We start from the raw sequence: 24,363 nt of genomic DNA, 5'->3' as shown, positions 1-24,363 counted from the left end.
TAATAAATAGCCTGCACAGATAGGTCCTCTGATGCCATGTGGGCACCGTAGGTTCCCTAGTCGCTGACTACTATCAGTACTGTGCCCAGTGCCCTGAGCCCCTGCAGTGTGTGGGCGCTCTCTCACCACACACTCGGTGCGGGTCAGTGTGCCGCCTGCCGCTGCCGCTCCCCCTCCTCCCGGCTGTCACTCAGAGGCGGGGCTCTGCGCTTCTCTCCTCCTCTCCGTGTGTCCGTGGCCGGCCGGATGGCTGTCCTACTCAAGGCCGGGGCTTTGGCCGGGTCTCAGTGGGTGGTGTATTCCTGTTCACCGGCGGCCGGTAAGAGCTGTGTGTGGGGGTGAATGATTGTTCGGCTTCAGTAGGCCCTGAACCAGGCCCGGCGGGACGGACATAGCTGTGCGTATTATGTGTGTGCAGGGTGTGACAATATTTGTGCCCACTGCCAACAGTCGTGTGTCCGTAGGTGTCAGCCCTATGTGCAGTGAGTGACTGGCACTGTGCGTGTGTGGGCTACATAGCCTAGGTGTATGGGCTGAGACTCTTAGCTAGGTATATGGTGCCCAGCTCCCAACTGTTCCCAGTACTGTGGCTATTGAGAACCTGGTAGGTATAGGATTGATGCCAGCAGTGGGCATTGTGCAGTGGGAGGTAAGTTGTGTCATGTCTTGGTCTATACTTGTGGTTTAGTGCAGGAGACTTGTGGTGAATCCTTCCTTGTTATCCTATGTAATGAGTGGCACCTGTAAAGCCAGTGACACCGCCAGGGCGGAGAGGTCCAGTGGTGTCACCAGCCTGAAGACAAAGCACAAAAGGTAGTAAGGTGGTCCAAAAAATCTTTCACTGGGTGCTATATTCCCAAATGATGGGCTTCATTCTGGTCTGCCATTGTGTCACGTGACAGCCCCCCCTACTTTGGTTAGGCAGAGCTGGTCAGTCTGTCTATATAAGAGGCAAGTGGCAGGTGTCACATAAAATAACGGAGGAGGAGCGGACGGAGCACATCATTGGGATATATAGTGCTCAGTATGTCATTCAGAAGATGTACAGAGAAGGAAAGCATTCCCAGAGTAAGTTTCAGTATAGTGATATATATATACATATATATAGTGGATCAGAATATGTATAGGTGCCTTCACATCTGCGTTGTTTAATCCGCTCTTCTGGTCCATGATGGGGACAGAGGTACGGATTAAACAATAAGGACAGATCTGTCTAAGGATGCCGAGGGACCTCATTGACTATATCGTGGGTGGTTAGGTATCTGTTTCTTTTCTCCCTGACATCACTGGATAAAAAAAGTCAGGCTTTCAGGACTTTTTCCACCCATGAGTTCAGATGGACTCTATCCCGTAGTTTAACAGGCGACCCAACTTTCCTAGGCCTTTGAATGGTATGTTATGGAACCATACCTAGATATTTCAGATCATAGTTGAAGTTGGAGCATAAACAATTTGAGAGTTGTAGCTGTGTCCGGGTTACCTGTCCACTACTGTTCCTTTCATACTGTTCTATGTATCTACTTGACAGAATGGATTGTAGATGGACTTGAATGTGCTGTTTTATGGTCATAGAGGATCGCAGTAATACTCCAGTACTAATGTTGTCTTGTTCTGTAAACATAGAAATCTGATGTTTTGGGCTAGAATAGTGCAAGGCTATTCGGTATTGGCTTAGAGAAACCAAGGTGGTGGAATTCAGCAAGGCGGTGGAGTGGGAGATGAGTTGAATTTTAAGTGGTCTCAGAGTTGGGTCTGGCTTCAAAATAAAATGATTAATTAGTTTTAATTATATTATCCAATTATTAATATTGTGTAATTAAATTAGATGCATATCTTGTTCAATATTTACTTTTATATAGCAATTCAATCACTAGCTTTTTAATGAATTAGATGCTCATATGATGGAGTTAATTCTACCCTGCTTTCCATAAAAAATTGCATCTGGTTCAGTTTTCTTTTTTGCATTTAATGGAGCAATGTAGAGAAATCCCTTCCGAATTGTCAGAATGCTGTCACTCTCCAGTACCTCTGAGCTGTTGTTGGGAATTCATCTGCGTAACTGGTGAAACTGGATTTGTGACCTCTATTCCATCAAACACGAGACAAACTCATAGACACGTCTCCTGTGTGATGTCAGACAGTGAACAGTAGGTATGCTTTGTATTTCCATCACTCTTAGGGTAGGGACACATACAATGGGAGAGATTCTTTTTTTTTATTCTCTGTTCGGATTTTTTGATAGAGGAGAGCCCTGAGAAATTGTACATACTATCTGTCCTCTTTAGGTTTTTGACCTTTTCTGATCTGGTTTTGGCTTAAAAACATCAGAAAATTTGATCATGTGTTTATACGATTAGGATGAGGACATATAAAGCAGAAATGCTGCATTTTTTGCTTCCTTTTTGACAAGGTAGAAATACTTGCAAAAAGTACATCTTATCCAGACGTTGTAAAAAAAAAAAAAAAAAAAAATCCACAAAAAAACCCTTACCTGTGGTATAGATTTACAATCTGCAGCCTGGCTATCTTAGGTTCACACTAGTGTTGGCCTTTGTGTTGTTCTGGTCAGAGAACGAGAACAACTAATAGTCAGACCACCACAACAGTAGTCACATGTGGAGCCTGACGGACTCCTTTAACTATTATGGAGTCCGTCAGGTGCCTGTTCTTTAAAATTGAAAGCATCAGGTGAAAAAGTCGGATTTGCAGGACTTTTTTTGTTTGTGTTTCGAAGGTTATGGCTTTTTACTCATAGCATGATGGAAGCTTTTTTTTTCTGTCATGTTTGTTACTTTTCTGATGGAAGAAAAAGTCAGACATACAGAAGTAACCAAACATTCCGCCATGTTTTTTAGCTCCATCTGTGTCCTCTTACTCTGGGTTCACACCAGCGCCCGATCTCCGTTTTCAGGTTTCCGTCTTCTGCCGACAGAAGATGGAAACCTGGCAGACAGTGTCCGGCCATGAGCGCCGGTGAGCATTTTGTGCTTTCTGTGGTGAAACAGTTTTTTTTTTAACCGGACACAAAGTCCTACATGTCCCAATTTGTGTACGGTTAAAAAAAAAAAAATGGTTTTGCCGCGGAGAGCACAAAACACTCATCAGTGCTCACGGTCAGACACTTTCCAAACACCTTCAAATGAATGGGTTTGCAAAATGACTGCAGGTTTCCATCTCCTGTCCAGTTTCGGGCAGGTAACGGAAACCTGCAAAACGGAGACCGGGGCGCAGATGTGAACGAGCCCTACTTTGCTGCAGATTATGTCCGTTGCTCTCCTCTTATGACAGATGACAGTAACAGACTTTAACAATGGTAGTGTGAACGTCCTCTTCTTCCTGTCTTGTTTTTGGTAATTAGTGACCAAGCATTTTTCTGGATTCTCTATTTTGTATTTTTCTGGCTTTTCTATTGTACACACTGTTTTATAGTTGAATGTTGTTTTTTTTTTTTTTTATGTAGATTGTGAGCCCCACCTAGAGCTCACAATGTACATTTTTCCCTATCAGTATGTCTTTGGAATATGGGATGGAAATCCATGCAAACACGGGGAAAACATACAAACTCCTAGCAGATGGTTTTATGCCTTTGGCGGGATTTGAACACCAGGACTCCAGCGCTGCAAGGCTGCAGTGCTATCCACTGAGGCACTGTGTGGCCCATAGTTGAATGTTTTTATGCTAGTTATTAATGTCTTTCTTGCGGTGTTAATGGTTAAACATTGTTTATATTGTTTACATATGTGTTTCTACTCATTGCTGTGCACCTCTGCAAAGCTGTGAAATAATAGGTGTCTGGGGGCTTAAAATGGGTAATTCTACCGCCACGTCTGCAGCTATTGTGACACTAGAGAATAAGCCCGAAGTTGATATATTTTTGCACAGCGCTTGGCTTTCTGTAATGTTAGCTTTTGTATACTGTTCATTTACAAAATCATAAATAGCAAGCCTTCTTTAGGCTCTGTTCACTCTCGCGTCCTAGCATCCATTTTTACAAAATTGATTATGATTAGTGTTTTTTTTCGACAGGGTCTGGGTTTATTTTTCCCTCATGTTTATTCAATAAGACTACCTGGCTTCCATTTAATTTTTTTACTTTGTAGAACAATGCATTGTGCAGATACTATGAGTGTCAGAAAAAACTGTGAAAACCTCACTGGAAACGTAATGCAAGTAAGCACGTGTGAATACCCTTTACAAACAGTATTTACTTATTTTTTTTAGCCTTTTAGTTGCTTTAAATACTGTGGCCAAACATTACTCTAAAGTCTATAGTGAAATATAAAGAACACTTCACACAAATGGGAAACTTATAAAGTCAGTTTTGCTGGAGTCTGCATTGCCATATTTAAGCCAGAGACGTTACGTGACTTTCTATGTCATGTTTGATAATGGGCATCATTTCAACAGGTAACCGCGGCCATTTTACCATCCACTTTTAAAAGTGGAGTGAGTGGTATAAAAATGTTGCAGTGTTGCAAATAGCTCAAAAAGTCGCCTATTTTTCTGTGACTTTTTGATGCCATAATGTTGGAGTTTAGGGCTGGATGAATTCCCTGAATTATGTTTTGGTTTATGGAGTTTTTGTGAACACATGCAGTGGAGTATGCTGTTTATTTTTGCGGGCTTCACACACAAATGTGTACACTGTCACATTGATAACTAGGTCATAAACCATTGATGGCTGTCGGCTGAACATGTGTTCACCCTGGCATTTCGCCTAAGTTTATAATCATGCACACCATACTCATCACAACCAAGTATGCATGTGTTATCTAGGGCCCTGCAGATTACCGGTACTGAGGCAGCATGGTTCCTGATATTGTTCACGTACCACAAGCTACGCTGTAGCGGCAAGTGTAGCTATTGCAACGCTGCCCCATAGATTTCAATGGGGTGTTAGAAACTGGATAACCTCTTTAATCACCAGTTCTTAACCTGTGGTCTTAAAACTGCTCCAGACAGGTAGAATATGATTTAGGCTATGGCTCCACGTGAACGCATTTCGGGTTTTTCCGCAGCGCTTTAAACAGAAAGTTTACAGAGTTTTCCTCCGTGGACTTTCTGTTACAATTATATCTACAGGGAAGCTGCCGGCGTTTTTGTAGACATAGTTAACATGCTACGATTTCCAAAATGGTGCCAGTTTTGGAAATCAAGCGTGTCCGTGCTGCAGTGTTTACCGCAAAGTGGGCGTGGGATTCATAAGAATCCCATCCACTTTCCAGTTACTGTAAAATGCCGCAATTTTTCCTGCGGCGGAAACGCGCTGTTTCCGACCTGTGGGGCCCTGGCCTTAAAATGCTTTCCTGGATTAACAATTATAGGATAGATCATCAGTATCAGATTGGTGGGGTCCAACACGTGGCATCCTCACCGATCAGCACCTACTAAAACATTCAGCTGACTGCTATCTAATGTCTACACCCTGGTTAAAGGGGTTGTGTCATTGCAGACAGTCTTGTCTATATCTGTTTAGTTCTATAAATAGTCCTAGGTTTAGGAAGAAGGTGAAGTTGTGGGATGGGGTCATCTCCCCTGTGTATAGGTGTCTTGTGCAGTGTTTGTGTCCCATTGCCCTGCTTACATTGCTTCCTGGTTTCTTCTTCCTCTTCCCTCTATTCTGTGCTGAGTGTCCGAGTGCTAAAAGAGTGGCTGAGTCAGCATAAATATTTCACTCGCTGATGTTTGACTTCCGGATCTGAGATCATTTATTTGTATTCAGTTATTCAGTACCCCAAAATATTTCTGGATTTAGAGCTGTAGTCATGCTATTTTAGCTTTAGTAACAATGAAAACCACACTGTTACAGCCTTATACATGACTCCATTGTGAGGAAAATGAGAAATGAGAAAAATCAGACATCCAGTCCTGCTCTTATGGACAGTTATATTTCACTTCCACATATAAAAATTCTTATTTTTGTGATTTTCACTTGCAGTTTCCTGCACACAGATTTTGATTTTTCTTGAAAAAACAAAAAAAAAATCAAAGCAAAAGACATTAAGGTTGGACCCTCGTGGTGTAAACGCCGCAGATTTGCCGCAGCTTCTTATAGTCCCTGCAAAGTGGGTGAGATTCTAGCAATTCCTGTCCTCACATTGCAGAAAAATACACACAGCAGAATTGCTACAATTTCCAAAACCATCACATTTTTGGAAATTGCAGCATGTGAATTACACCTACGGAAACACCAGCAGTTTCCCTATAGGAGTAATCGAAGCAGAAAGTCTGCAGAGAAAAACTCTTTCGGTCTTTATGTGAAAGGCACTGTGGGAAAAACTTCCACAGCGGTTTTTATTGCAGCCCTTTTTCGCTTCAGCCCTGCCACGTGGGGCCTTAGCCTAAGACATTTGGTTTTGTTGTAGTGATGGTCTGCCATTACTAGTCTCTACCTGGATGGGGCAATGAATTGGAAAAAAAACCCAGGATCTAAGGTCAGCTCAATTAATTGTTGTGAACTTGCTCACATTGATCATTTCAGTTATTTTACTCCCATGCCATCCGATCTCACACTGCCATTGGCTAAAGGATCTTACAGTAAAGTATTGCTCCTTTACTGGGCCCCCACACAGAAGCTGAAAAATCAGTACTTGCCAAATCCCATTCCTATGAAGCTCTCTGCTGCACCTCCAGTTGGGAATGGCTACTATAGGGAATTTGGAAAAACACAAATTTTGCAGTACTTCTGGTGTTCCTCCAGAGTTTCTTACCCAATTGTGTGGTTGTATTGTACTTTTAGACAGACCTTTATTAATGTATTTGTATTTTTTCATTCATTTTACCCCAAAGTTGAGTGTTTAGTTTGTGCAGTCTTTGTTAGTCATTTTCACAAGAAGTTTATGTCATTAGCTCCAGGGCTTGGGAGTCAATTTTGGGTGGAGCTGGAACCACTCCGTCTTCCAAATAAAAGTATCAATCATTTAGGAATTTAGGGGATGTAGGGAGGCACAGCCCTATGGATGGACTTGTGGATGAGTGTGATAAATTGATATTGTATTCTGTGGTGGATGGACAACAAGTGCTCAAACTGATGCGAGGTAGATGCATCTGTGTACTGCTCTGGTTGTTGTATTCAGGATATATTGTAGAGGGGAAAGTTTAGTAATAGGAAGAGAAGAGAGAATCAGAGCGACATGAAGGGTTTTTGATGTTTCCACAGTAAGGGTCCATTCACACGGAGGAAACTCGCACTCATTTTGGCAAAAAACACGTGTAAGAACTACATGTGTAGAAAGAAGACTCCCATTGACTTCAATGACATTTTACACATGTTTTTTCAAAAAAATGTCATTGAAGTCAATGGGAGTCTTATTTTTACATGTGTATTTTTTACATGTGTATTTTGCCAAAATGAGTGTGTGTTTACTCTGTGTGAATGGACCCTAAGGCTCCGTTCCCATGGAGTAACGTGCCGTGCATTCAGACATGTATACACATGTCAGAGTGTGAGCGCTCAAAACAGATCCCATTCACTTCAATGTGTGCCGGCTCACACGTGCTACACATTGAAATCAATGGGTTAAAAAGCCTCCCATTGATTTCAATGTGTAGCGCCCATAAGCCGGCACACATTGAAGTGAATGGGATCTGTTTTGAGCGCTCATACTCTGACGTATATACGTGTCGGAATGCGCGGTGCGTTATTCCGTGGGAACGGAGCCTAAGAAAACACTGAATCCTGGAGTTATTTTTGAGGTGGAGGTGACAAGAACATGTAAGTGTCTGAATATGTGAAGTGCAGGTCAGATCTGAGTCAAATACGCCTCAAAGACAGCGGACATACTGCCTTTGTGTTTTAGTAAGACCACAGACAGAAATGTTCAAAAAATAAAACAAAATGTTGAAGTAAAAAAATATAAATAAACAATCATGTTAGAGATCCCCATTTTCATAGAAGTCTACACTATCAAAATAGTGTTATTTATCACATAGGGTAAATGCCGTAGAGAAAAATATATATGTGTATATACTGCGCAAATCAATGCATTTTAGTCACCTTCCCTTACAAAATAGCAATGAAAACTGGTTAAAATGTAATTTATATCAAAAATTTGGTACCAATAAAAAATACAACTTTCCTCACAAATGAAATCTTTTTTCCATCAGCTAAACAGTAAAAAAGTTATAGGAGTCAGAATACAGTATACCCAGCAAAATGACCATTTTATTACTAAGCGCGCTAAAACATAATAAAACCAATATAAATATGGTATCGCCATAATGACCCACCAGACAAAGGCTGCCATGTAATTTTTAATGCGCGGTAAATGCTGTAGAAACAAAATGCAAATATTAATTATAGGAATGTGGGTTTTTCACATGGACCCCCCCCCAAAATTTATCAAAATATTATTAGAGTACAACACACCACGCAAATAATTCTCCCTCATATAGCTATGTCAAGCTAGGTTCACACCTGCACCCGGATTCCGTTTAGGGATTCCATTTTCCATTTCGGTTGAAATGCAGGGCAGAACGCAGGCAAACTCCATTATAGTCTATGGAGTCTGTGGGTAATCGCTTTTTAAGCGGATTGGGTTTCCATTTTTCGGGTCCCCAGGCAGACCCAAAGAACAGAAACCTGAACACAGGTGTGAATCTAATGTTAACATACAAATAAAGTTATGATTTTTGGAAAGCAGAGAAGGAATATATGAAATAAGTTTCGGAGCATTAAATGTACAAGCTACCCAGCGTTCTTAAAGGGTTAAATGGAGAAGTGTGTTGTCTTGTGCTAAGTTGTGCAGTCTGCTGTAAAGCTGTTTGCTACCATGCTATAGTTGGTGCACAGAGAACCTTAAGGACTAAAATTAACAGAATTTATTTAAGCTATATGTCGATCATAGACTTAGGGCTCATTCACACGAAAGGATTCATCAGCTGTGTGCGAGCTGTTGTTAGTAATGGCCAGAACGTGGCTCCATAGACTTTAATAGACTTGTTTTAATAGTCTGTGTGAAAAATCCAAGAAAGAAATAGAATGTTATTTTTAGGGCTGAGTTTTCAAATCCCTCAATAGACTTATGTCTGGAGGGTCTGTAAAATCAGATTACCCTCAAGTGTGCACTTGGACGTGAAAAAAGTACTTTTTCATGGCCAAGTGTAGGGCTGTGTTGTGTGAATGAAGCCTTAAAGGGATTTTTGGGGGATTTAGGTTACTGATGTTGTGACTTGAGGGTCCAACTCTCCTAACTCCCACTGATCAGCTACTTGAAGGGGCTATAGCACTCTACCTGCATTTCATACACTCAATGATATTGCAATATTATCCTCCAGTTTGCTTGAATGGAATGAAGTTGCGACCCCTTGCACTGCTGCTACTAAGGCTTGGTTCACATCTGTGCACAGGTTTCTGTTTGGGGGTCCACTTGGGAACCCCCAAACGGAAACCTAATCTGCATGAAAAAGTGGTTACCTTAGGAAACCCGCAGATCCCATAGACTATAATGGGGTCTGCATGGTTTCCGTTCGGTTTCCACACGAGAAGGGCAAAAAATATGGAGAGGAAATTGCTGCTTGCAGCACTCTTCTCTCTGTGTTTTTCATTTGCAGAGGGGAACGGAATCGCCATACATATAGATCGGCTATTGTAAAAATAGAAGAGGCCATGGCTCCTTAAAACATGTGGTTGTTGAAATTGCTGTCGGATGGACCCCCACTGATCTGATATTGATGGCCTAGATATCCTGATGCCAAAAAAGCCTTTCTAAGGACTTATTCAGCATCAGTGTTTGTAATCCCAAACCAGGAGGGGAGACTACACAGAAATAAGGTACAATGGAAAGATTTAACACCTGTTCTGTGTTTTCGATTCACTCCTGGCTTTGGCTTAAAGTCTCTGATACAAACACTGAAATGTGAATAAGGATTTACGCACATATTCACACAAATATTAACTAAAATATCACATACAAATTTCATTTAGCTTACCCCCTTTAGGATGGGTCACAGAGTAGACACACTGCTGAACTTCTGTCATGGCTGGTGTCACAAAAAGGCACCAGAAAAGGGGTGATTTTTGCTGTTCACAGAATTGATTTCTACATGTGGGGTAAACATGCAGCACAGGTTGAAAACTCACAGTGCAGGCCAGTTTGCATTACAGGCTTTGTAAATTCTCATCCAGTATGCTGGCACTGTACAATGCAACAGGTTACTTGGCGGTGGCTTACCGCTGCATATATGCCACGTCTGACTTCAGCCTTAGGGAGCGTTCACACTACCGTCGGTGTCCGCTCAAAATCTGTCACGGACATTAGGAGCGGACACTAGCTGTGTCCGTGACACCTGTCATTCATTTCAATGGGCATCGGGTGCGTCCTTTTGCACTCCGTGCCCGTCCTTCCCTGTCCGCAAGTGAAAATGTCCGACTTCTCAAGCGGACAGAAGAACCCTGCATCTTCACTTGCGGACAGGGAAGGACGGGCACGGAGTGCAAAAGAACGCACCCGATGCCCATTGAAATGAATGACAGGTGTCACGGACACAGCTAGTGTCCGCTCCTAATGTCCGTGACAGATTTTGAGCGGACACTACCTGTCGGACACCGACGGTAGTGTGAACGCCCCCTTAGACGAAGCCCTTGAGGGATGGATATGCAGTGAACTTTCTGAAATTGGTGAAATAGCACATTTTGTTTACAAAATGCTGCAAAATATCTATTTTTTTCCACCACATTTTGGTGAAAGATGATTTAAATGGTTATTATTATGTTAATTCCTCAATATCATATTGGTGGAGGATTAACACAAAGTACCCCCATGATCAGCAGAGAGGCTGCAGATTTTGGATCAGAACAATCATAGTGCTGTGCACTGTATTGCAGCTGTGTTTGGTATTGTAGCTCAGCCCCATGCTCTTGAATAGGACAGAGCTGCAAGCAGGCCAAATGAGTGATGAACATGACATCAGGAAGACATAAGGACAATCATAGTATCTCTCTAGTGCTGAAACGGGATACCAATAAGTGTGATGTGGGCGATTGGAATCTTCAGTTGCCATTGTTTTATGCTGTCCTTCTGCCACTTTTCATGATACAAGTGATGGTTGCATATTTATGTTGACATTGATCTGCTGTATTGGATGTTTTTTTGTCAATGTGGGGTGCTGTAGCTAAAAAGTTGTTCATGCCCAGTGACTAAATGAATCCAAGCCAGGACCAGAGATCAAAGATCAATTTGTCATTGTCATTCTATTTATTGGGTTGGCCTTCTCCTCTCCTCTGGTTCTCGCCTGCACCTAGCTGTTCACTACGTCAGCAATCCGTTTGATAGAACTCTATTGCCAGACTGAAATGTCAAAATATGGTTGGATTACTCATATTATTAATAAAACCTACATGTGATTGCAATTTACCAGTTGGAGTACCAGATTTTTTCTTTACAAGGAGTGGGATCCCATCCGAGTTCCGAACGTCCCTCCGGAGTGCTGCTGAAATCCTCATCACAGATTGTCTTATTAACTTCTTTCAGTACTATCCAGAATGATAATCCTCATAGAACAACATAAAATGGCTGTCTAAAATCTGTAAGGTAGCTTTATATCCATGGCATAGATTATTTACAGTATTCCAACTTGGACATTAATAGTATATCCACAAGCTATGGCATAAATGTCTGATAGATGCAACATCGACCTCATGCTTGTTTGGCTTTTTTCTGAACTGACATAAAAGTGGATGGAGTGAAAAGTGCATATGTGGGATGGGGGATCTCTGTTCTTAAAGGGTTTTTCCGGGCAATTTTTTTTTATTTTTTAAAAAGGGTCTGTTAGTGCTATCAATGGGTTAATAAGTGCACCCAAATACCTTTAGCAGTGTTTTGAGTGATTTCTGGCTTTCTCTGGGAGCTCCTGTTATCCTCTGCATTCGTTTACATGGGTAGCTTCCTGCTGTCTTAGCCTACAACTACCATGATGCATTGCAGTTCACTCAGATCCCCCCCTCTCACTTCCTCCCTCCCTGTTGCCCCTGTTAGGCAGGGGGAGGAGGTTTAGCTTAGTGTTAAAGGTATCCTATCAGTCAGACGATATTTCTTCTAAGTACCACGTCGGAATAGCCTTAAGAAAGGCTATTCTTCTCCTACCTTTCGTCGTCTTCTCCGTGCCGCTGTTCGCCTACAATCCCGGTTCTTGTCAGTATGTAAATGAGTTCTCTTGCAGCACAGGGGGCGGGCCCCAGCGCTCAGACAGCACTGGGGGCGTCCCCAATGCTGCGAGAGAACTCTCTCCAGCGCCGCCTCCATCTTCGTCAGGAACGGCGTCTTCATTCTCTTCTAACGGCGATGTCTTCTTACTTCTAGGCCTATGTAAATGAGTTCTCTTCTTCAGCAGCATCATCTTCAGCCTCTTCTTCCGGCGGTGGCTTGTAACTTCTAGGCCTCCGGCTTCAGGCAGAGCAGACTGCGCATGCCCACAGGCTCTGAGAAAATGGCCGCTTACAATACTATACAAGCGGCCATTTTCTCGTGGCCTATGGGCACGCGCTGAAGAAGAGAACTCATTTACATACCGACAAGAACCGGGATTGTAGGCAAACGGCGGTACGGAGAAGACAACGAATGGTAGGAGAAGAATAGCCTTTCTTAAGGCTATTCCGACGTGGTACTTAGAAAAAATGTCATCTGAATGATAGGATCTCTTTAAAGTTTTAGTTTATGCTGGACAACCCCTTTACGGTAGGTAGATGCTGTATCTTTTGGGAAATTTATGTGCATTAAGTGGGAAAACCTATGTAAGGCTGGAGCCCCACGTTGCGGAAATGCAGCTTTTTTTGTTGCAGATTTTGCTGCGTTTTTTTTAAGCCAAGGCCAGGAATAGATTGAACAGAAGGGAGAAGTATAAGAGCTATATATTTCCCATTCCTTTTGTAGCCATTCTTGGCTTTGGCTCATAAAAATAAACTGCAGCAAAATTTGCAACAGAAAAAGCTGCATTTTCGCTACCGTATGTGGAACTTCAGTCTAAGGGAATGTTCCCATTGGACAGAAATGCTGCAGATTTTCGTCTTTGGATTAAAAAGCATGAAGCACGTTGTATCTTTAAACTCCACACTATGGAAAATTTACACTGCTGTTTTTTTTCTGGAGCTTGTGAATGAGATTTACTAAAATCTCATTCACGAGGTTGCTAATGTTATACCCTGCAGATTTTCCAAGCAAATTCCACAGTATATCCCCAGTGTGTGAATGGAGCTTTATAGTTTTTTTCCCTTGTTTTCTGCTTGATGTTGTTGTGGGTTTTTTTCTTAGTGATTCCCTGTAGCCAAGTCAGTGTATTCAGGTTATGCGCAAAACCCTGGAATTACCTCGGCTTCCAGAAGAGTTTCCAGTCATTGAACAGGTGTAATTTCTCGCGCACAGTTAGCGTTTCTAGTCTTGTTTCCCAGGCTGCATTGCCTGACAGCTGCATAGATTATAATAATTGTGTTGGCAAATCGAGTGCGCCTGGCTTCATCACAGAGCTAGAAATACTTTACCGTTCTTCCATTTGTCCCATATTCCAGGCTGAAATGCTCACGTTGTAGTTTCAGAGAACCGAGCATGTGTTTGATCTACTGTAAATAAACAGACGCCCAGGACATTGTAGCATTTGTCTATTCTGTGTAGTGTCCAGGATATTGACCACACAGCTCCTACGTATAGAAGAACTCCTCACCAGATGTAGCCGCTATAACATTGCATCAATTCACTAAATATAAGACCTTGTGGGATTGACTGCAAACTCTTGTACATTCTTTACACTCACTAGTACATGTCCTTTCTCTGTATTTACTATTTTCAGGGATATTTAGAATTGTTAACCAAAAAAGAGAAGCTTACAATGGAAGATAGTCATTTTATACTGATACCTTCCATTTTTATGTGGCGTATAGCTAGAGGGGTGAATTTTGACTAAATAGGTGTCTTGCTGCAACAGATGTTTTTTCTTCAGAGACTGTTCAGATACAAGAAGAAGGCTGATCTCCTAAACACGTATAGAAGAATTCTTTGTATGCAGTATGAAACAAAATAGGGACCAGGGAGAGGTGGATGTTAAAGGATGTCTGTCATCAGTACGTCAACACAACCGTGCAGGTAGATTGATTCAGGCGACCCTAACCTTGGTGTTTACCCCTTGTGAATAGAATCTTTACCTCTTTTCCCAAGATACCACTGTTTTTGTCGTTTGAGCTTTGGAGCAACAAGGCTCCTGTCATTGCTCTTAAGGGGGAAGTGGTAACACCCTTGTTACTTCCAAGAGATCACTTGCACAAGCAGCAGTATCTCTGTAATTGAGGGAACGAATCACAAAGGAAAATGGTTATTTGACCATTCACTCAGATAACTCTAACCTTTCTACTTGTGGGGGTGGGTTTTGGTGACAGACTCCTTTTCAAGAGAACCTACCACCATGTTAGACTGTCCTGTGTGAGGGTAGCATAAATTAGTGGCTGAGATATGCTGATTTTACTTAGGTGTTAACATAGATTGTAAGCTCTTGTGAGCAGTGCCCTCTTGTAGTGTGTGAATTGATTTATTACTCTAGTGTCTAATTTGTTCTCTATATGAACCCCATGATTTGTAAATTGCTGCGGAATATGTTGGTGCTACATAAATACCAATTCCTGATCTCTAATATTGATCACCTATCCTTAGGGACCATACACACAGCACAATCTGCAGGTGATTCTCAGTGGATTCCACCCTAAAATCAGCATTATGTCTCTGTAGTCAGACATCAGAGCAAGATGCTGAAAAAAATCCTCTCCCAGATTCTTTGTACTGACTCAGCTGCAAAGTCCGCCCCACGGGTAGCAGTGCATTGCTGGTCCACTGGGGTGGAAACTAAAGAGGAATTTGAAGCAGATGTCTGCCTCAGATTCCCTTCCATTTTCCATAGTATAACCATAGGTCATCAATATTGGTGTGATGAGGGTCTGAAACCTGACACCCCCACTGAACAGCTGAAGAGGCTGCTGCATTCAGAAGAGAGGAAGCCTTGTTTGCTGGAGTTCTGCAGCCACTTCTAACAGCTGTTCAGGCTAAGATCACATCTGCGTGAGGCTCTCCATTGTTCAGGTATGCCAGGAGACCAGACTGCTAAAATATGCAGAGACCAATGGAGACTTTGGTGCAGATGTGAACGTGGCCTCAACTTATATGTTGAAGGGGTTTCTTGGCTCTCTGATCTCCACTACTATAAGATCAGTGGGGATCGGACACCAGTCACCAATGCCTAGTCATGACCTAAGTGTAAGTTTTTATGTTTAATGTATTTTTTTTATTTTTGGGTATTGTTTTTTTTTTTTTCTAATTGTCTATGACACGGTTTCTAAAATCTTGAAGTTTTCATTCTGGCCCGAGTTTTAATGACTAGGATTTAATACTACAGTTTTGGTGTCTATTATTTTGCTGGAATAGTGCAGTAATTGTGGCAAAAAGCGCGCCAAAGCTGCAGTGTGAAAGTGAGCCTAAGACAGGATCCATCTCTAAACTGACTCCATCCTGCAGTGCTGCAAGTAGAGTATATGTGGGTATATATGCCATAACATTAAAGCCACCTGAAATCTATATTCCATATAAAAACCAATATACTCTGTAGCATTTGAATCTGGTCTGTCTTTGTGTTTTCTAAGCATATGACTAATACCCATGAACTTAGTGTGTACTTATTAGTTTCTCGACAAGCTATAGCTGTAATTACGGCGTCCATGTGAGGCGCTGGATTTGTATTGGTGTTCATCTGGTCTGGTGAGATTACTTCTACATGAGATAATATGGATTCTTTAGGTGAATCATTTTATTCTACTTTTCTATTGTGTGTTTTTGCACCTGACTGTTTCTTATATGTAAGTGTATCTTAGGAAAAATAAAAAGCACAGATGTTGGAGCAATGTGGGAAAAATAATGCGGTCACCAGTTGTGGCAAACCAAATAACACGTCTTTTGGATTTTTTTTTCTGTGCTGTTATTGCACACCTCTGTGTAAATATGTCCTTAGGGGAAGTCTTATATGATCGAATTCATATAAATGAATAGGAGGGGCTTGGTTTGGGATGACAGGTAGGGCGTGTATGCCACTTTATCGTTATACAATGGGATACGTTTTTAGCCTTCAATTGTAGGGTACATTGGGAGTCCTCCCAACATGTATCAGGAATGAGAAGTAACATACATAGCCAATGTCACTGGAATGATGTGAGATCAATTTTATAAATTGTCATACTTAGTGCAGATGTTTCCTAATCCTGATTTGTAAAAGGCTAGATGGTCTATATGGGTAATAACTTTTACTTGCCTATTGAGAATAGAAATCTAGTTAATAAAGCTATGCCGGAAATTGATGCTGTTTCTGTCTGGAAAAGAGAATGCCATAGTTAGGTGTATAAGCTCTTATGCACTTTATAAGATGGGTTATATGGGTATGCTTAATAGAAATAACTGAAATGCTAAACCAAGATTGAGTTAATAAAGTTGAAAATGTATTCCCACAAATGAAAGTCCTATCACTACCTGCTAACAGCCCCGCAGCCTACAGACCATCTTGTGAGCCCAGCTTATATACAAAGCCCATGTCCCGCTGTAATGCTGTATTCATGTGACTCATATATCATCCTCCATGCTTCCAACAGGGGATAGAAAAGAAACAAATGAGGCTGGCTGTTCTTCAGTGAGCAACTTGAGGAAATCCACAGTACAAAACTGATCAGAATAGGAATTTTCCTTTTTTTTTTTTTTTTTTGTAACATGGACTGAGGATCTGTTACTCCATTATAGGGGTCTGACAGAGAGAGCCTAGTGCTATACCCATCAATGCCTTCACAGTCCTACTGAGATTAACAAAGTGGTAGCATGCATGTGCATCCTACCACTCCATTCTTACAGACCTCCCTCCTGTTCCTGGGGTCAGTCTGAGATCCTAGCAGTCAGACCTTCACCAATTAGACAGTTGTCCCTTATTATGTGATAGGCGATAACTAGTATTTATTGTAAATGTAATGGCAACTTTGTATGGGTCTTCAAAGTTTGTAACCTGTTACCCAATGTAAAGTCTGCTAGGTATATGTAGACAGGTGACGTATGACTCCTACGGCTAATATTGGCCTCTCTGTTTAACTTATTGTAATTCTATCATATTACTAGGGTCTATGGGAGAAGCCTAGAGAGAGGCAGATGAAAGCCTTTCTGTGACCCCTTGCTGTATCCTACATAATGCTCTAGTCTATACACTATCAGAAAAGTGACATTTACTTGAACAACACTATTAGCAATGAACCTTGGATGGTCGGGGTTGTTGGTCATTTGGGATTGTTTGGAGCACAGATTCTAAAGTCATCCCATAATGCATCTTAGAGAACGTTTAGTGACTGGGAAGGAAAGGCAGGAAGCTGAAGCTTTTAGTGTTCATTGATTATTGTGTGTGCATGCGTCCTTACAAGAACACACAGGGAATGAAATATTAATAGTAAGGAATTCCTGTTTTTCTCTCTGAGGTGCAGACCGTGTGCTTATGGCAGCAAGCATGGATAATTGGAAATGAGCTGCAATGGAAACTCCTTCGTCAGAGGTAAGGCCTGCTTAATAATGTAGATCTTTATGTACACATACATTCAGAGATGTTAACCTAACACGTTAGGCTTCTGTCGTGCCGGGTCACATTACATTTCATTATAAAGTAGCTGGTTTGCTTCTGCATTGACACAATCTAGCAAAACAGCTCCATTCAGCAACATGTAAAAGCATCAGGTATGAGATGGTGTATTTGGCCTATACAACTGTACAACTGTATTAGATTTTATTATTATTATTTTTTTAACTGTGAACAATTTCACATCTTGTGACTCATTTTAAATGATGAAACTTATATTCTTTTGTTTAAACACTAGGGGGTATTTTTCACTGAAATGTTTTGTTTTTTTTTGGTTAGAAAACTACATGGGTTGTCTCATCGGAACTAAAGGTAGCACCAACAATGTTTCATCATAAGCTGTTGGTGAGTGTTGCCACTTAGTACCCATGCAGTATTATCGAAGCACAACAGCTTGTCCATACTTGTGGTGGTATCTGGTACTGCAGCACAGCCCCATATGCAGTACAGCCCCATATACCAGCTGATGAGCAGTCAGTGCTTGTTTATATTGTGAAGTGCACAATAGGCTCCAATAGAACAGTAGAACTATCACATGTCATTAAAAGGGTTGTCTCATGAAGACCGCCCTGTTTATATGCCCTTGCAGAGCGACACTCCCTTATAAACTTCCCCTTCTAATGCTAATTCTATCAACCTGTCCAGGGCTACACAGAAAAGTGAGCTGGAGAGAACAAGAATTGACACTGTACAATGTGTGTTCCCCAGTATACAAATGTTTCTAATAAAACTTTGCTTACTGACTATAATTTTAATGAGAAATTCCTTTTAAAGTAATATAGTGGATATTTTTTCCTTTGTGAATTTTACATGTGTTAAATAGGGACCTAACTTTTTGTACACGTAACCCTGTAACAAGAACAACTAAAACAAGACTATATTGACATAAGAGAGGGATGTTTAAAAAACCAAACAAAACCGCCTCTTCCTTCCTGGCAGATGTGTAAGTATGAAGGAAAGAAGGTCCATACATGCACTTTCTGGCTGCTTGTTAGTTTACAGCTTTTTTCATGGGAAATGAATTGTTTAATTTATGTTTGGGGTTTTGTCTTTGCTTGTACACGTATGTGTTAGAATTGTGTTTGTTAACCAGAGGGGTGCAAATGATGTTCTTTGATCCCGGGCAGCAGTCCAAAGTCACAGTTTAATTGCAGCAGTTTATTAGATTTGACAGTAAAAGAAATCCCACATGCACACGTTTTTTCTGCCTGTGGTAGGAGTACAGTAGTTTTTTTTTTTCCTTAAAGAGGATGAATTTCATTCACCAGACTTCCGTGGCTAGAAGTCGCATAACCATGTGCCAAGCACCAATGTCCAGAAAGTGCCGTAGAGTTACACATCGTTTTGGCTTCCTAGTAAATTTATTGGAAGAAAGCTACAAGAAAGTTGTGAGAAATTTCTTTAGGAAATTGTGCAAAGTGTTATCTTCTCATGATACCATAATAGATGGTTGTATGGGCAGGGCTAGTGTGCACTGGGGAAAGGCTTGTGCTGCACCCTGTTGTCTTACAGTCAAAGACAAGTTATGGAGAGCGATCTGCAGCCACATACTTCATATAGATAAATGATGTATTTATTTATGACTGGGAGAATTCCTGTTATTTATTTATTTTTTACAGTTTTGCATATCTTTGACATTTAGTACACCCTGCATGAGTTATAGTCTGTACAGTCTTTCACATGATAAAGCAACCATTTGTGCTTTAGAGTAACTATTCACTCCTAACTTAGGACAGGAAGTTGCGTCCAAACATTTAGGAGACCATAGGGAATTATACGTATTCCGATCTTTTTGTTTCTCCTATCCCCCTCTCCGCTGCATATCTACCAGTTGTTCATACCTTCCTCTGTCACATACCTTGGGCACCTGCAGACTTTCTCACATAATGGCCTTCAATCATTTCTGAGTCAGCTGCCTGAAACAGCCGCTATATTTTTAGTAACTTGTTCACATTGAAGCCCAGTTATACAAGGCATTTTTATGAACTAACTGATTTAATATATACTTCCTTAAGTGGGATAGATATGGATATTATTGTTTTAGTTCGATAGGTTCAGAGACCAGATTTACTTATTCATGGAAGTATTACAGTAGTATATTCATGGTAAAAGGTTATTGTGACAATCTATGGTAAGATATGACAGATGACTCTCACTATTGGGCCCCTTCTGCACTTTGCACAGTGATGCTCTGGAGCAGACACTGTGCAGATAAGTGCAACACATCCCTTTCCAGATGTCAAGTGCTTTCTAATGCCTGCTGGCGGTCTTAGAGGTTTAGACCCCTATGAATGAAGAAATCCTATCAAGTAGTATGTCAGAACTTAAAATCCTCACAATATTCAATTTGTACTCTTATGATCATAATGTATAGCTTTTATAGTTACGTGAGTCCTTTATGTTATTCATTTATATCTTCTCACTTTCTCTCTGTCCAGTAAATAGTGAATTGTCATCTGAAATCAAAATGAGTGATGTTCAGGCAACTGTGGAATTTTCAGTGGAACTCCAGAAGTTTTATAATGTGGATCTGTTCCAAAGAGGGTGAGTGTTATACTGTGCTTTATAATCCAGGGTACATTTCTTGTTTTATTAGATGAGATCTGTATTCATAACGTAGAGCTAGTCATTGGCTACTGGTATGTGATGATACCCAGTAGGAGTTATGAGAATGCCATTTATTTGGGGAGATTGTGACTGTGCAATATTTTTTTACTACATAAGTTTGTTAAATATTTTTTCATTTCCCTGGCCACAGTTTGTGTTACTTAAGGGCCCGTTCACACGGGCACAGAGGGGGCGGATTATGGTGCGGAATCCACGTCATAATCTGCCCCCTCACAATGGTGGTTTATGGAGACCGCTAACGTTCTTTTTTCTGCTAGCGGCATGTTACCACTAGCGGAAAAAAGAAGCGAGCTGCCCTTTCTTCAGGCGGATTCCGCAGCTCGTTGAGGCTCAAATGAATGGGCCAACTCCAGAGGGAAAAGCCGTGACAGTCGTGACAGGCTCCCCGCGTCACTCTCGGTGCCGAAGTCCACCCTTCCGCTCCCCGTATGAACAGGGCCTAAGACAAGTTTTGATTCTTTTTTTTTTTTTATTTATTTATTTTTTAAATGTAGATTGTGAGCCCCACATAGAGCTCACAATGTACATTTTTCCCTATCAGTATGTCTTTGGAATATGTGATGGAAATCCATGCAAACACAGGGAGAACATACAAACTCCTTGCAGATGGTGTTATGCTCTTGGCAGGATTTGAACACCAGGACTCCAGCACTGCAAGGCTGCAGTGCTAACCACTGAGCCACCATGTGGCCCCTCGACAAGTTTTGATTCTGTCGGGAAAGAGGGTGCAGCTATTACTCACACTTCATGTGACTAGTTTATAAACATTTTTCTACTCCTCTTAGGTGCTGAAACAATGGCGTAGTCTGCATTAGTATTCCTCATCTTGTTCTGCGATGTATATGTAACTTTTTTTGAAATGCCAAAAAAACACAGAGCGATATTCTACCAGCTTAGGGGAAAGGCTGATCTGACTTGTTGGAGGTTAATAATAGAAATAAACATGCAGTCTTGGCCAATTCAAGAGCGCATGTTTATGATGGAGGCAGGACGAATACCGGTCTGTGTTTGGCTGTCCGCTGCCTCATGTATTTTGACAGGATTAGGCTGTTGGCCATGGTAAATCCTTAGATTTGTTACTTTTGGGTCCAAGTCATATTGGCAAAAGGAGAACTCTTATGTTTGATTGGACTATAGGTACAAATGAATTTGTTTTTTTTAGGGTACAGAATAGAGATATTTATCGCCTTCATGAGCAATACACCAGGACTACTGAACGCCACTTAGACTGCGGTTTTGTCTTCCAGGAGTGATTATGTGTGAAGATGGTTATTAATATTTATATGGGCTTCTTAATATGAAGTATTAAAGTGAAGTTTTAATAAAATTTTTCCATGTATTCCCCTGCTGATACCTTGTGGGTAATATTTTATTCCCTGTTTAAAGGGTTAAAGTAACACTCTAGAATTTTGTTTTAGCTATACAAGGTAGTTTTCTAAGTAGATTCAAAATGTGCTATTTCTGATGTTGTCACCAATGCCTATTACCTGGACCCACTGGAGCACTAAAATTAAAATTGACCTTTCAGGATCTTAGACTGTGAGAACAATGTCTCCAAAGGTCCTTGTAAAGCTGTACTAACTACTTCAGATAACACCAGGGAAGGTAATGGGAGCTTTATGGTCTGACTTTGAGAGAAAGAAGAATTCTAGGGAACAGATTATATGAGAGACAGAGAAGGACCGTGTGGGCATTTCTACAGAAAAGGTAAGGTAGAAAAACAGGGAAAGGACTTAAGGTTACATGGCAGCTCTCTGCAGACACCAGAGAGCGGAGGTCGCGATAACGCATCTACTGCCATCCTAGACGCCTATAAATATATATATATACGGTTTATATATCAAAGAAAGATAATTGCAGCAGCACCAGCAAATCTGGGGATTATCCCACAAATTGCACAGCAGAAACCCCTCTCCAGGCAAAAGGGTTTGCAATAGAAAAAACAATCCGGTCTGTCAGCAACTTGTATGGATGGAAAATGTCCTTTTATTGGAAAAAGCAGTACACCACGTATCGGTCCACACTGGGACCTTTCTCAAGATTGTTTTCTCAAGGTTATATATATATATATTGACAAGAAACAAAAGACGAAAGTAGACGGCACTGCTCGCTCCAATAGTATAGGCAAAAATAGTAATCCACTGATTAATGATAAGTCCTTATGGATCGGAAACACTTCTGATGAACGGTGGTGCTCACAACCCTTAGAACAACAGTTTGCAGATATGAAAAAATGAAGAGAGATATGGATGGGCACTCACCAATCAGTAGACGGCACTTTTCTTCTTTATGTAAAAATAAACACTTTATTGGAATATAATAAAACAAGTCCTCAGGGAGGGAGAGATGACATAGTTGGCAGAAAAAACAGCCTGTTTTTTCTGCCAACTATGTCATCTCCCCCTCCCTGAGGACTTGTTTTATTATATTCCAATAAAGTGTTTATTTTTACATAAAGAAGAAAAGTGCCGTCTACTGATTGGTGAGTGCCCACCCATATCTCTCTTCATTTATATATATATATATATATATATATATATATATATATATATATATATCTACCACCACCAAGCTTGGCTAAGCCACCTGAGCAAACCAGACACCCACCAACCAAACAGCCAACCACCAAACCAAAAACACCAACAGATGATAACCAAGGCCAAAATAAAGGCGACCACAGAGGCAAACAGAGAGCAGTACATTGAAGAATGGAGAAACGAAATAAATAACTCCAAGAAACTCACTATGTACCAATCCCTACAAAGGGACTACACCATAGCCACCTACCTGGAGAGAATACGCCACCCCAAACACAGACAGACCCTGAGCCGGTACAGACTGAGCACCCACAACCTAGAGATGGAGACGGGGCGACACAGGCAAACGTACAAGCCACGGGAGAACAGACTGTGCCAGCACTGTGACCAGGGGGCCCTAGAAGACGAGACCCACTTCCTGCTACACTGCACCAAATACTCATCTGTGAGGGCCGTCTACTACCAAAGACTCTCTGCCCACATCCCGGACTTCATATCTGCAGACGAGAAGAGGAAACTCTACATCCTACTGGGAGAAGAAGAGGCCACTGTGGAGATCGCTGCCCAATATGTGTCCAGCTGTCACCAAATAAGAGGAAGATGAGACTCCACGGACTGTTATACCCCAAAACAACCCACCCCACCCCCCCATATAGCGGTCACCAACTAAGAGGAAGATGAGACTCCACCGATTGTTATACCCCAAACCACTCACCCCCCCACCCCCATATAGCAGTCACCAACTAAGAGGAAGATGAGACTCCATGGACTGTTATACCCCCAACCCCCCCCCCCATACCCACCACTCACCCACCCGAATCCAACTCCCCCCCCCCCCCCCCCCCCACACACACACACACACACTTTACTAGCTTTGGCAATGCCAAATATCTATCCGGACGTGCCAATAAAGCTTGTTTGGTTTGATTTGATTATATATATATACATCTTGCCAACAACTGCCATACATGATGTCTTAGTCAGATACGACCACAACATTATGTATGCATACTTATTATATATTTACAGTATTCCAAACTTCATATTCCTTTTTGCCTAAAAATACTCCTCAGAAGTGATCAGGGTATTATTTTTACTCTGCCAGAAAAATGTAGTTGACCTTCTCTTCATAAAGCCTATGCTAGTAAAAGAAGGGATGCTGTAATATTGTGACTTTCTGAAGGAGGTGAAAGCAGATTAAGGAAAGGCACTGTGAACAGACAATTATTACTATTGAGGAAGGGGAGATCCTTCACACAATATTAGGAGTCAAATTAAAAATATTGTGATGTTGTGAAATGAGGCCTATGCTAGCCGAGAAGTGACATAGAAAATGTTTTACTGGCATATTATGGAGGACATCGCCTACCACAGGCCTCCTCATCCACTTCCTCTGCAGCCATGTAAGGTCCAGCACTAGTAGTAGATGAATATTTGTGGTGGTGCAATATTCACACTACTGTAGTGTAATAGCTTACAATATTTTTGGTGCTATACTGTATGTATGTGCTTGTTTATGTATGTGTTTGTATACATGTATAGAACATCTAGGTATGCTTTTTTGTAGGAGTAA

The 24,363-nt window shown here is 41.3% G+C and overlaps 1 protein-coding gene across 5 annotated transcripts in view; it reads left to right on the top strand.

Moving 5' to 3' along the window:
* Positions 1-216: 216 nt before the first annotated feature.
* FAM135A (family with sequence similarity 135 member A) overlaps positions 217-24,363 on the top strand; it is a 106,244-nt gene continuing 82,097 nt past the window's right edge. For 3 of the 5 annotated variants that reach the window (XM_075268320.1, XM_075268321.1, XM_075268316.1), the window contains exons 1-3: positions 217-319; positions 17,477-17,544; positions 20,064-20,169. In XM_075268320.1, the coding sequence (XP_075124421.1) occupies positions 17,514-17,544; positions 20,064-20,169 (137 nt within the window). In that variant the 5' untranslated portion in view covers positions 217-319; positions 17,477-17,513. Of the gene's footprint in view, positions 320-17,470; positions 17,545-17,902; positions 17,971-20,063; positions 20,170-24,363 lie in introns of those variants that run through there. The other 2 variants (XM_075268318.1, XM_075268319.1) reach the window with 2 other exon arrangements.

This window comes from Leptodactylus fuscus, chromosome 3 (assembly GCF_031893055.1).
Source record: "Leptodactylus fuscus isolate aLepFus1 chromosome 3, aLepFus1.hap2, whole genome shotgun sequence".
Taxonomy (NCBI): domain Eukaryota; kingdom Metazoa; phylum Chordata; class Amphibia; order Anura; family Leptodactylidae; genus Leptodactylus; species Leptodactylus fuscus.
Note: the sequence above shows the minus strand (reverse complement) of the source record. Positions and strands in the feature narration are given on the sequence as shown.